Source organism: Planococcus citri, chromosome 5 (genome assembly GCF_950023065.1).
Source record: "Planococcus citri chromosome 5, ihPlaCitr1.1, whole genome shotgun sequence".
NCBI classification, from domain to species: Eukaryota; Metazoa; Arthropoda; class Insecta; order Hemiptera; family Pseudococcidae; genus Planococcus; species Planococcus citri.
In genome coordinates, this window is record NC_088681.1 from 33,047,236 (window position 1) to 33,059,895 (window position 12,660).

Genomic DNA, 12,660 nt, shown 5'->3' on the forward strand with positions numbered 1-12,660 from the left:
TAGTCGCTACCTATCAAGTTTTCTGATATTTGAACTTGAATGGCGAAATATTTGTGTTACCGTTAAGGTGTGATTTTCGTCATTTCAAGGTGATGATCTGATCACTGATCATTGATCATTGATCTCTCCATTATTTCCCAGTGCAGTTCAGCTTATTGGTCAAAAACTGCAGGATACTGTTATAGGCAAGACGAATTCCGACATTAGGTTTGGTCATGTAAAAAAACAATGGTTTGGTTTGCGAAAAAAAAAACATGCAAGCCTAGTCTAACACCTCCAGCTTTGTTCTGAAAGTTTCTTCCCATCATTCATTCATTAAACTTAGTAGTTGGCAAGAATTCTGATACGTGATTGTGCTAAATTTTTGGAAACAATATAAAATGTAATCACGAAATGAACAAATGAGAATGAAAATTGCCAGTAGAAGCAAGAAGTGCACCTGTGACGTATGTAAATCCATTAAATTGAATCCCTTTCAAGCCCCTTCACCGCTTCTCCCACCATCCTTATCTATACACTGTGTTATCATTTTCCGCTCACTTTTTTGTTTTTCTGTTAATTTTGGTGACTTTTTTCTTGTTTTTTGCGAAAATGCTTTGAATACCTCGAGGTATTTTCTGTTGGGTTATATGGTGTGATCATTTCAGCTCGTTGTTGAAAATAAATTAGCTGCTAGCTTCTCCATTTCTGTTGAATACAAGTAATTCATTAGTATATGTATTATGCCAGATGTCAGTTTCCTGAAAAAATTCTACCACCGTGAAATAACTTATATTTGAAATATCTATTGCAGTTATGGCCACCATAAGACATTCTCTGCAAACGGAAATATTCCGGCCGATCGATGAACGTTTGATGACGTTCGTTCATGTGTATAAACCATTCAAGAAAAAAAAGACTTCACATTTTCTGTGTTTAACTGTCACAAAAGAAGCACCTATGGTTTTTTATATTCACCAGGTTAGTAATTATGAAATATTCTCGAAAAAATATCGGTTGAAGTAACACATGATTCAATTTTAGGTGAAGAAAACGGAGAAAAATATCTTGAAGAAGAAAAGATGTTGGACGTTATCAGCGTTGAAAGTAGTGGATGGAATATCTAGCTTCAAAGCTGTATGTATCACTGGAATTCATCCAAAGTAACTTTCATGTTCATGAAAAAAAAATGAGAGATTCATTTTATTTTATAGGACGAACAAGGTTTCGATTTACATTTCGATAAAGTTTATAAATGGACAGCTGTGAACCTCCAAGAAAGACAGACTTTTCTCGTTATTCTTTGGAAGGTAAATAAAATCATATCATTTTAGAAAAACTGAATCGTTAATCTAACTATCAATTTCAGCAATGTATGAATTCAATGACTGGAGCAAAACCTGAGTTTAAGAATTTACCCAAAGAATGGCTTATTACACACGGAAGTAGTCTTCCGGTTAAACCCGTAGGCGCCATGGGTATGCAAATTTACCTTGAACGCCGATTTTAATATAATTACACTTTATCTGATCTAAAATATCTGTTGTTTATGTAGGAGACGTTGGAAATACTTCGGATAATGTGGTAATCGTTGAACCAGAAGAATACCAAGCTTTAGGGGAAAAAGAAGAAAGCGATTTGGAGAAAATGATGTCACAAATCGGTTTCTCTGCTAGCAATGCCGAAGAATTTGTTGAAAAACTCACCAATCAGTTGTCTGTTTTAGATGAGGTAATGCCAAATCGTTATTATACGAAAAGTTAATATTGGACGAATTACTACGATGTGTGTTTTTTTTTTCACAGGAGAATTTAGAAAGTGTTTTGTCATCTGAACAAGAAGTCGCTGAATTAATTAATCAATTGGATTTCGCCATCAATGAAGTTGAAAATCTAGAAACACAGCTTGATTCATACGATGAAATTCTCAGCCACGTTCGCACTACTATTGAAAAAATGGATCAAAAGAATTACCTCATACAAATGGTCAATAAGAATAACGATAAATTACTTTCTCAATTAATTAAAGTCGCTGTAAGTATTATCTTTGTGAAGACATTTTTTTTCATAGAACGTGTCGGTACTTAACGAGTTCCATATTTCTTCAGAATCAATTGGAGCTTTCTAGTAAGCATCAAATAGCGCTCATAGATGCAGATTTAACTAATCCAAACAGTTTAAGAGAAGCCATAGTTGCTGCCAGAGAGCTACAGGCTGTGATGAACGCTGAAATACACCCAGCTTTGGTGCAGTTAACCGCTGTACAAGAACAGAAAAAGAAATTCGACAAGTGGAAGAATAAGTTCGCTCACATTCTGTCTCGCCATTTAAATAACCTCTTCATTCATATCGTAAATAATTTGAGTTAGTTATTTCTCGAAAACTACGATTAGAAATGAAAATAATTTTGTATGAATATTTTTATTCCAGGGTAACGATACTAGTAAGCTGAGGCTTTCCGGAGGCGAGTTGAATTTACCTATTCGTTCACAGTTCCATAAAGAACTCAGTGCCTATACTCCTCTGATGCATTGGTGCAAAGTTATGGAAAGAAAAGCATACATTGCTTTAATGAAAGTATATACTTCTTCGATGGCCAAATTATATGAAAGGGACATAAAACAGTTCATGGAAGAGGCGAAACTTCGTATTATTGGGAGTAAGTGAATTGATATTTTTCCAACGAAATAAGTACTGAACCTAATCGAACCTTATTTATTTCCTAGACCGAGCCAATTCTTTAGGGGACGATTCTAGACGAACGTCTATCGGTGCTAAAGGCTACAGTAGCAGTGGTTTACTGGGAGTAGAAAGAGATCAGTGGTCTCAAGATATCGATCTGGAAGAACGTGCTAGATTCGATCAAATTCTAGAAGTCGTTCTATCTCAATTAGAACCGGTGTGTTTATCAGAACAGAATTTCTGTATATCTTTCTTCCAACTTGATGTACTTAGTCCTACAACCAAAGTAAGACATGCATACCTATATATTGCAGTAAAAATTGCTCCAAGATGTTCATTATGAGTTTTTGATGGTGAAAATAAAACACTTTTTTATTGTACAGAATACTCAAACCACATTAGATGGATTTTCCGAAGATTCTCGCAAAATTGAACAAGAGAACTTACAAATTCCGCAGAAAAAAATCGAGAAAAAAATCAACGAAGAAGTGCGTCGTATGATGAGTGAAATATTCGGCTGTATTGAAGGAGAATTATTAAATTTTATTCAACATCATGAAAAAATGGATAATGTGTTAGTTACTTTACTATCAAAAAATTTATGTATTGTTGGCATGTATCTACACGATATCTTGATTGTGTTTTTTCCCCTACAGATACTGCATGTCGGCGCTGATACGCTTATCTGAACATGTTATGTCAGCCCAAGATACTGGGTCATTCCTGAGTATAACTTTCGGATCTGTATTAGTTCATGTAAAAAGAAGTTACGATAAATACATGCAGATTCAAGAGAAATCCATTATAGAAGCTCGCCTCCCTCGCAAAGCAAAATGTGGTATTATACCATTTGTTGCCAACTTTGAAGTAAGTTTTCAAGAAATACTGAATTTACCCGATTCAATTCTAACCGAAAATCAATGTGTTGAAGGAATTTGCGACAACCGCCGAAAGTATGTTCAAAAACACTGAAAGAAGAACTGACTTAGATAAGTGGTACGTTCGGCTAATGTCTACAATTTTTGAAACAATAGTGAATATTGCCGGTGAACATCCTAAAACACCTCCGGAAGTCGTAAAAATGGGTAAAGATATTCAGCTGCGTAAAAACGTGAAAATGTTGCGGTTTTTTGAATATTTAATATTTTCAGAAAATTTCCATCATTTACACGCATTACTTTCCCAATTGAAAATCAGCGTATTGGATGGCCACCGAAAAGAAGCCAAGCAGAAGTACAATGAAGCTTTGAAAGCATATGTGACCCGATATTTTGGACGTCCTTTAGAAAAACTTAATGTAAATTTTCACTCCTTTGTAAAAATAATGAAAATTCGCGTTTTTCTAATTGCAAATCATTTTTAGTTGTTTTTCGAAGGAGTACAAGGTAAAGTAGCTCAAGGAGTCAAAGAATCTGAGATTAGTTACCAAATGGCCTATAGCAAACAAGAGCTTCGACGAGTGATACGAGAATACCCGGCTCGTGAGGTTAAAAAAGGACTCGATCACTTGTATCGTAAAGTGGATAAACATTTATGCGAAGAAGAAAATCTATTACAGGTATTTTGAATTTCTGCTGAGTGAGCATAATTACTTCGCACCTCTTACCTACAAGAATTTTTTTTAAGGTCGTATGGAGAGAAATGCAAGACGAATTTATTCAACAATATAAATCTATTGAAGAAATAATTCAAAGATGTTATCCTGGTTCGATGATATGTTTAGAATTTTCCATCGAAGATATTCTACAATTTTTCTCTGAAATTGCCCGTTCGCATTGATCTTGATTCATCTATACAATATCGTCGTATTTAATTCATCATGTTGATTATGTATATTGTATCTATTATCTAAATGAGTTTCTCATTTTTGTTATTCATTCTAATTCATTTTTCTGTTACGAAATCATTTTTTATATTATGCCCTTGTTATATTATTGTATGCATAAACTATTCACTCAATTACGAATTTGTAGTTTTTATTACATTGTAAGTAGTCATTTCATAAATCGATCATAATCAGTCAATTAAAATTCCATTTTCGATTGGTAAGGTTCACAAAAGTAAAAATTAACCAAGACTGGCAAAAGTAATCAGTTTTGGTAACGGAATTACCTACTAATGATCAAAAACACGATTTACCGTACATTATTTTTATATTTATTATTATTATACAAAGCAACATATTCATCTAAAAAAACAAGTAACATTTTTTTGAATGACTAATCATCGTCATCATCATCATCAGGGGCATCCCAGAAGCTTTTAATTCTTTCTTCTTTGGGTGGTAATTCAGGCGGAAAAGCGTTGAAGAAAATAGGTTCATATGCCCACATCTAGATTAAAACACATCATGCATTTCACTTCGTAGAAACAAAAAACGCTGACCATCAATTAATACTTACATAGTATAAAGTTGCGATCAAAGATCCCGTTCCGAAGAAGAAATGCATCCAGTATTTCTTTTGTTTCGCCCTATAATCTTCATAATAATCCAATTCGGGTTTTGGTAAATCATCCAAAGTCACGACTTTAAAGCTCAAGTGATCATTGGGTGCTGGATTGACAGGAACCAACGGTTTGCCGTGATCATGGCTGAGACGTACACTTATTCCTTTTAAACCTAAAGAAATCAAATGAAATGAAATTAGATCGATGAACACCGGACATAAAATAACCAGCGTAATAAAATTAGCCTGATATGGGTAAGGCTGGTCTTACCTGTGACGGCACTACGAACGAAAAATGGTCGCACCGTTTGTATACCAGTTTTCAGGGATGACTTCAATAAACTCATATTGCAAGTCGAAAATTCACAATTAAAAATAAGGGAATTTAACAGTAGTAACCTTTTTTTTAAATAATTTAGGACAGATTATCAAAATTTTTGATCACTTGCCCTTTAAAGTGTCTTCAAAGATTTATAGTAAAAAACTGGATGATGCAAAAAAATGAAAAAATGAATCGCAGTTCGTTTTACTTACAAATGAGCATCACCGTTCATTTGAATTTAGTGTTGGCCTGAGAATATTCTCAATGCGCATAATCTGAGAATATTCGCGAATATTCGCGAATATGCTCAAATGCTTGGAGAATGTTCTCTCAAAAAAATAAAAATGATGACTTTTTTCAAAAAATTTAAAGATTTTTCTACAATTTTCCACAATTTACAAGTTTTACCACTACTTTTCTTTATAAATTTCCAATTTTCCTTGATAATTTGAAACCTTTTCATGGAAAGTTTCCAATTATCTCTAAACTAAGCAAAATGTTCTAATTTTTTAAAAAGAATCTGCGGAATATGCGCAAGAATATGCGCATATTCTTGCGCATGCGCAAGCAAAAAAAGAATATTCGCGAATTTGCCCAACACTATTTGAATTTGAAAAAAGAAATTTTTTTTTTAATTTTTAAAAATTTATAAAAATTAAAATTTTATATATCATTTTTTTATTTTTTCATACTGTCTATAGTGGTAGTACAGGCGGAGGCCTTTGCGATTTTTTTGGCAACATGGACAACAATGAAAATTGAATTTTAATTAGACTTTTTCTTTTTTTCAAAATCGCCAATCGGTAGTCGGCTAGTCGCATGTATCGCATGATTCCAATATTCCATTAGCGATTAGCTTTACCTTTCAAGTTTCATTCCTTTCGTATTTTATAATTTTAAATTTATGCTTCAACAATTTGAAATTTGGTACTTACATAATTTTTTCTTCAATTTATTCTTCCAGTACTCAGGTACTCAGTTGCTCACTGCTCAGTTTTCCAAGCTATGCGAAGCTTGGAAAATGTCGAAGACTTGATTTTTAAGTTATATGATAAAAACACTATAACAGACAACTTTGAAAGCGAGACAAGTAGTAGATAGGTATAAATTGATTGATTGAGCTGGGTACATACTTGATGAGAAGAGAATGAAATCTTTTTGAAATGCAGGAAAAACTAAAACAACCTAATATGAGCAAACAAAAGTAGTGATTTACTCAATGGTGTAGGCACATACTTAATTAAATTTTTTTAAATCCCTATTTCAATTGCTGGCTTGCTAGGTCATGTTGAAAATAAAAGGCGGAAGGGTACTTATTTATTAATTTGTATTTCAAAAAATAAAAAAAATCACGCTCGATTCCTGTATGCCATTCAAAGTTCTCATTTTGAGACTCAATATTGTTCAAAATTCTGAACACTTTTACCGAGAGTTTTTCATTTTTAGTTAAGCTTCCTTTATAGTGGCAATAAAGGTAACAGAAAATTTCTACAGAAAATCGTGGAATTTTTTCAAACTCAATTTTATGCACTTTTGAACCTCTAAACTTGTAAAATAATAACATTTCTTATAAATTCTGATAATAATTATTCACTTTGATAAAAACTTTTCAATCTTCATCTCATGTTCGCCCAAACTCATCCACAACCACAATCCATGTCTTTTTACTCTTTTTCGCGTCGGATCGCATGGCCAAAATATAAAAACATTACATTATTGTACAAGTTATATGTATGTATATGTATTACTTATTTATTATTATTTCTGGGCGAGAAACCAGAATTTTTGGTGGCGGATTTCCACTCGCCACTCGGAAAAAATCTTTTACCATGTGTTGATGTGTATGCGGACTGTGTACTGTGTAGTCCTGTAGTCACAAAATGAAAGTACCTATCTTATCTAGGTATCTACGAATATCACCGATTCCATTCCATGATTTCTTTCCAACACGTACTTCAGTTTTCTTCATTTCTCAAATTTCTCAACGATATTTTTGATTTTTCCGCCGATTTATCGAGACCCCACGCCCTACTACTAAAATAGTAGGCGTAAACCAAGTTGTATGTTGTCCACGCGCTTGTGTACAAAACAAACAAACTAGAAATTCCGTAGCACTAGCATTATCAATTGGTAGAATAGAATAATCAGTTTAAAGAAGTAATTAACTATATTTTATATAGAAAGAACTTATTTTTAATTTTCGACTAATGTTGTGATACCACGTAGATTCCATGATTTGACGTCACAAGATTTCATTTTGTGCTGAAATAGTGAGATACGTTACGTCAGTGGTTTGTTTCGTTTACCTACTGTCGGTTTGTATTCTTCATTCTCGTTTGTGACTTGTTTTACCTATACTTTGCGTGATTATCAAGTTCAACAAGTTCTAATCTAATCACGAATACGTTTATACTTTAATTTCGAACTGTTGCAGTTTAATTAAGTTAATAGCTTTTAGTGCCAGTCTCGCGGTAACCGAATTCCTCAAGACACTTTTTGTAATATGTCTACTTTTACTCCGGGTACATCTGCTAATCCTACGTCTGAAGTTGAGCTTTCCATATCTTGCAGGTTTTTATAACTTTATTTATTATCGTATATGATGATAATTACTCCGTTATAATCATTCTTCGTTTTTATTTTGTATAGGAATTTGTTGGACTGCGATGTATTCTCGAAATCAGATCCTATGTGTGTGGTTTTCTACAAATCACCCGAAGTGCCGGATTGGAGGGAAATATGTCGTACCGAAGTGATAGATAATAATCTGAATCCAAATTTCAGCAAAAAAGTACGTAGTGTTTCTCCTCGAATTTAATCTGTTTGTCTTATTTTATCCTAATTGTGTTTTTCTCTTTTAGGCTATCCTTACTTATCATTTCGAAGTTCTTCAAGAATTGAAGTTCAGCGTTTATGATGTCGATAATAACAGTAGCAATCTAAATGATCATGACTTTTTGGGAAGTTGTACTACCACTTTGGGCCAGGTATACTTTGAATAATTAACATTTTCGTCATATTTCGGACCGGTCGCGTGCTTAAAAAAATCAATTTTTTGCGCAGCTAGTATCGGCTTCAAAACTCACTCTACCCCTGAAAGGTGGAAAGGAAATTAATAAAGGCCAGTTAACCGTTCATGTAGAAGAATTGTCATCGTGTCGAGACGAAATTGTACTCGAATTTAAAGGATGGGGATTGCAAAGAGATGACTGGTGTGGATGGTAATTATTTATTCAGTGATTTTGACCTGTTGTGACCTGTACTCTCGTTTTCTGAATAATGTTGACTAATTATTCTCCCCCTGCTTTAGGTTTCTGTCCTTTTTCCGTAGTTCGAATGCATTCTTGGAGTTTGCAAAATCCGGCGAAGAAGGTGATTATCGAGTTGTGCATCGTTCTGAAGTGGTAAGATGGTCTACAAGTCCAAGGTGGAAACGATTTTCTATACCGTTACGTTCGTTGTGTGGAGGAGATTTGGATCGGGATATCAAAATCGCTTGTTTCGATTATAATAACAATGGAAGTCATACGTTGATAGGTAGGTTGGTTATTTTCAGGTCGCAGTTTAGCCAATGTACGTTATATTCATATTAAGATTTGTCGTTTTAGGCGAATTCAACGTCACTGTTAATCAATTGTCGAAAGGAGTCTGTAGCGAAAATGACTTTGAGTGTTATCAAGTTGACACGAAGGTATGACTCATTACAGCTCCCAGCGGAATCAGAAAAACAACTCATTATTGATTGTGTTTTGTTTATTTTATTTCAGAAACGTAATCCAACCACCAAAACGAATGGACGAGTTACATTGGAATATTATGAAATGCGAAAAGTACACACGTTTTTAGACTACATAACCGGCGGTACTCAGCTGAATTGTACTTTTGCCATCGATTTCACTTGTGAGCCACCTTCTGACGTAAATCATTCGGGCTATTTTTAAATTTAATTTACTGAGTTGACGTTATTGCAGCTTCGAATGGCGACCCACATTTACCGAGTTCCTTGCATTATATTAGTGGAGGACAGCCTAATCAGTACCAACAGGCTCTCAAAGCAGTAGGCGAAATTATACAAGATTACGATAGCGATAAAATGTACCCTGTGCTCGGTTTCGGCGCAAGACTGCCCCCAGACGGAAGAATATCTCACGAATTTTTCGTCAATATGCATCCCACCAATCCCTTCTGTACAGGAATTGATGGTGAGAGATACAAAGAGATACTTGGATCATGGATGGCTGAAAAGTATTTAGATTTGGGAATAATCATGTGTTATTTGCGTAGGTGTTTTGGACGCGTATCAAACTTGTATCCGATCCGTTCAGCTTTACGGACCAACTAATTTTAGTCCTGTAATCCACCATGTCGCTAAATTCGCTCAGACTTATCAGGATGGCTCTCAATACTTCATTTTGTTGATAATCACCGATGGTGTTATTACGGATATGCAACAAACTAAAAAAGTAATTTTCATTTTTTTTTTACGTTCAAAGTGAACTGCTGGAAAGGTATTTAATTTGGGTGGTGAATTTTGTTGCAGGCTATTGTTGAAGCTTCGAAGCTTCCCATGTCAATCATTATCGTAGGTGTTGGTTACGCAGATTTCAGCGCTATGGATGAACTTGACGGCGACACGGTACCGGTCTCTTTCAATGGACAAAATGTTGCTCGCGATATCGTGCAGTTTGTGCCGTTTAGAAATTTCCAGCATTTCGAAAATCCTATTCTAGCTAGAGCTGCCTTGGCTAAAGAAGTATTAGCCGAAATCCCTGAACAAATTGTCGATTACATGAAAACTCGTAGAATAGAACCTGGATCTTTTAAAAAGCAGTAAATTTAAACGACGAATTTAGATGTTCTTAAATTAAATTAATTTTCAGCTTCTGTAGTGACTTAATTTTCATTTTAGAGTTTTTTCAGTCTTTACCTTAAAAACTAGTCTTTTTCAGTCTTTCTTTTCATACCGAGTAGGTAGTTTCACTCGTCGTGTTGTTCAATTTGTTTTATGCACCAATATCCTATCCGCAAGTCGAAAAATAACAATTCATTTATATTTTGGGAAACAATTAATTTTAAGACTTTTCTTAATTTTTTTTATACTATTCATGTTGTTTTCGATTATTTTTAATTACCTGTAATTTTATTTTAATTTTGTGATATAATTTTCATGATAAATGTTCAATATTCAAGAGTTTAAAATATTCATCTGCCTCATTTTTTATTTTTGTTTTATATTCTAAGTAACATTTAATTTCCAATCTTTTAATAATAAGATTACAACGGATTTTTATGGAGATAATATATTCATTTGATTGATTTTTTTATTACATTTTTTTAAACGATTATCTACTTTATTAATATTAAGCATTTTAAGAATTGTTTAAAGAGTTTAATCAAATGCTTCGATTTATGGAACTTGTATTCTGCTCAATCGATTTCTTCTCCTTCCTTTTTTTTCAGTCATAGTTACCAGCTTCAAATTGATGTTTACATTTGCAAATAAATTCATTTCTGATCTCCGGCATCCTTGTTTTTGACTTTTCTTTCTCTGTAGCCGAAAATACTGGTACCAACTCGTACATTTGTGCTGCCCAACTCAATCTATTAAAAAATTAAATAACTGATTTTTGATACGGAGTTTCAATTAGGTATCTGCGTAGATGGTTGAATAATGCAAATAATTTACCGCATGGTCGTAGTCACTAGACATTCCCATAGATAATTCTACTTGATCCGCAGGTAACTCTAATTCTCGACAGAGATCATCTTTGCATTTAACCAACAGAAGAAAATCAGGATTCGGGCCTTGGCTGATATCATATCCGTATTTTCCAATCGTCATTATTCCACGAAATTTTAAATTAGGGCAATTTTCAATAATGAATTTCGCTAAACTTGGTGCTTCGGTAGGCGCAATGCCATTTTTTTCTGTACGTAATGGATAAATACGTGAATTATTTTTAAAATACACGGAATGTTATCGTAAAAGTAATCCATAACTTTACCATCTTCGTCGCTCGTGTTCACTTGCACGTAAACATTGAGTGTTTCATTTGGATGATGCTTAGGCCAATTTTCATTTAAAGATGTTGCAAGTCTGGACGAATGGATCGTTTCGACGATGTATAAATTCGGTATAGCGATCACTTTAGAGATTTTATTTTTTTGTAGATGACCAATAAAATGCCATTTTATATCCGGGCAATTGTCCAGAATCTAAAAATTGAGTAATTTAATTGTAGTAAATTCGAAAAATACATAAAATTTGCTGTAGGTAGGTGTGTTTTTACACTTTTATCGGAAGCTTTGGCTATGAGTTCTTGGACGTAGTTTTCGCCGAAATGTCTCTGCCCTTCTTTGTACGCTTCGACAATAAGTTCTACTGGTTTAGTTTTACTCACAGCTACAAGCCTTGGAATGATATATTGTAGGTTCTATAAACAGAACGATATTTTGATCGTAATATAATATGAAATTATTGTGTAACAAAGGGTACGGTAATTAAATATTATACGTTACATCAGGTCGATTATTCGCAGCTCGTTGAATTTTTTCGTGTACTTCTTTGAGAGCTTCTTTGATGAAGTGTTCGTCGCCCATGATTCTAGAAGAGATAATTTTCCTCTTGAAGATTAAATTTGAAAAATACGTTTTATACATAGCATTTTAATTAGAAGAACATTCATAAATTGTGGTTTCATAGTCGAATTGATTTTTAGTCTTCTAGTGGATTGTAAATTATCAGCTGACTGATAAGAATAATTTGATAAGAGCTAGAGAGCTTTCAAGTTTCAAGTCGTTTTTTTTCATGAAAAAATGAACCAAAATTATGCAGTCAGCAAGCTCGGATGTAGACGTAGAGGCAGAGTCATCGATTTTAAAAAACCATTAGCTTTGTCACTCGTATTTATATGAAAAATGAAAATTAATATTCATTTAATTACCTATTTGAACAAATTAAAAGATTCAGATAAATTGAAACGAAAAACTGATAGTAAAACATTTTTCTTCGTGAAAATACGTATTAACTTTTGACGTAGGTAGATCACTTTTTAACTTCTAGTTAAAACTTAAAAGTTGATGCTTCGCGCACTGATTCCTTAATATCTCAAGATAAATTAATTAATCAAATAAATTCTGAAATTGTTTTTCATACCTACATATGTATACCTATTCTACGTTCTTCAAGTTACTATGAACTCCTTCGTATTACAAATATGCAACCTTTATG

General features: G+C 33.6%; 4 protein-coding genes across 6 annotated transcripts; 2 read left to right on the top strand and 2 right to left on the bottom strand.

Moving 5' to 3' along the window:
• The first annotated feature begins 493 nt into the window (after positions 1-493).
• On the top strand, positions 494-4,622 carry Sec3 (exocyst complex component Sec3). 2 transcript variants are annotated; one of them, XM_065368540.1, is made up of 16 exons: positions 494-711; positions 794-960; positions 1,024-1,116; positions 1,194-1,289; positions 1,349-1,457; positions 1,535-1,710; positions 1,785-2,012; positions 2,087-2,329; positions 2,409-2,637; positions 2,705-2,946; positions 3,044-3,234; positions 3,317-3,527; positions 3,592-3,745; positions 3,812-3,957; positions 4,024-4,218; positions 4,287-4,622. In XM_065368540.1, the coding sequence occupies exons 2-16, from the start codon at positions 796-798 to the stop codon at positions 4,437-4,439; spliced, it is 2,631 nt and encodes an 876-aa protein (XP_065224612.1). In that variant the 5' UTR covers positions 494-711; positions 794-795; the 3' UTR covers positions 4,440-4,622. The 2 variants fall into 2 exon arrangements, with proteins under 2 accessions (XP_065224612.1, XP_065224611.1); XM_065368539.1 differs by having other exon boundaries at positions 494-700.
• Positions 4,623-4,794: 172 nt separating this feature from the next.
• On the bottom strand, positions 4,795-5,588 carry LOC135848608 (uncharacterized). The gene is made up of 3 exons (XM_065368545.1): positions 5,379-5,588; positions 5,063-5,280; positions 4,795-4,993 (listed from the first exon to the last, which is right to left on the bottom strand). Exons 1-3 carry the CDS (start codon positions 5,452-5,454, stop codon positions 4,880-4,882), a joined length of 408 nt encoding a protein of 135 aa, XP_065224617.1. The 5' UTR covers positions 5,455-5,588; the 3' UTR covers positions 4,795-4,879.
• Positions 5,589-7,380: 1,792 nt separating this feature from the next.
• Positions 7,381-10,953, top strand: LOC135846499 (copine-8-like). The gene is made up of 12 exons (XM_065365614.1): positions 7,381-7,586; positions 7,656-7,744; positions 7,864-8,000; positions 8,079-8,220; positions 8,291-8,416; positions 8,493-8,650; positions 8,740-8,966; positions 9,038-9,120; positions 9,197-9,329; positions 9,401-9,631; positions 9,714-9,892; positions 9,970-10,953. The coding sequence occupies exons 3-12, from the start codon at positions 7,933-7,935 to the stop codon at positions 10,261-10,263; spliced, it is 1,641 nt and encodes a 546-aa protein (XP_065221686.1). The 5' UTR covers positions 7,381-7,586; positions 7,656-7,744; positions 7,864-7,932; the 3' UTR covers positions 10,264-10,953.
• LOC135846501 (pyridoxal phosphate homeostasis protein) lies at positions 10,714-12,511 on the bottom strand. Of its 2 annotated transcripts, none has more exons than XM_065365616.1 (6): positions 12,374-12,511; positions 11,949-12,033; positions 11,720-11,863; positions 11,435-11,645; positions 11,116-11,357; positions 10,714-11,049 (listed from the first exon to the last, which is right to left on the bottom strand). In XM_065365616.1, the coding sequence occupies exons 1-6, from the start codon at positions 12,430-12,432 to the stop codon at positions 11,026-11,028; spliced, it is 765 nt and encodes a 254-aa protein (XP_065221688.1). In that variant the 5' UTR covers positions 12,433-12,511; the 3' UTR covers positions 10,714-11,025. The 2 variants fall into 2 exon arrangements, with proteins under 2 accessions (XP_065221688.1, XP_065221687.1); XM_065365615.1 differs by having other exon boundaries at positions 10,714-11,030; positions 12,374-12,508.
• Between the last annotated feature and the right edge of the window lie 149 nt (positions 12,512-12,660).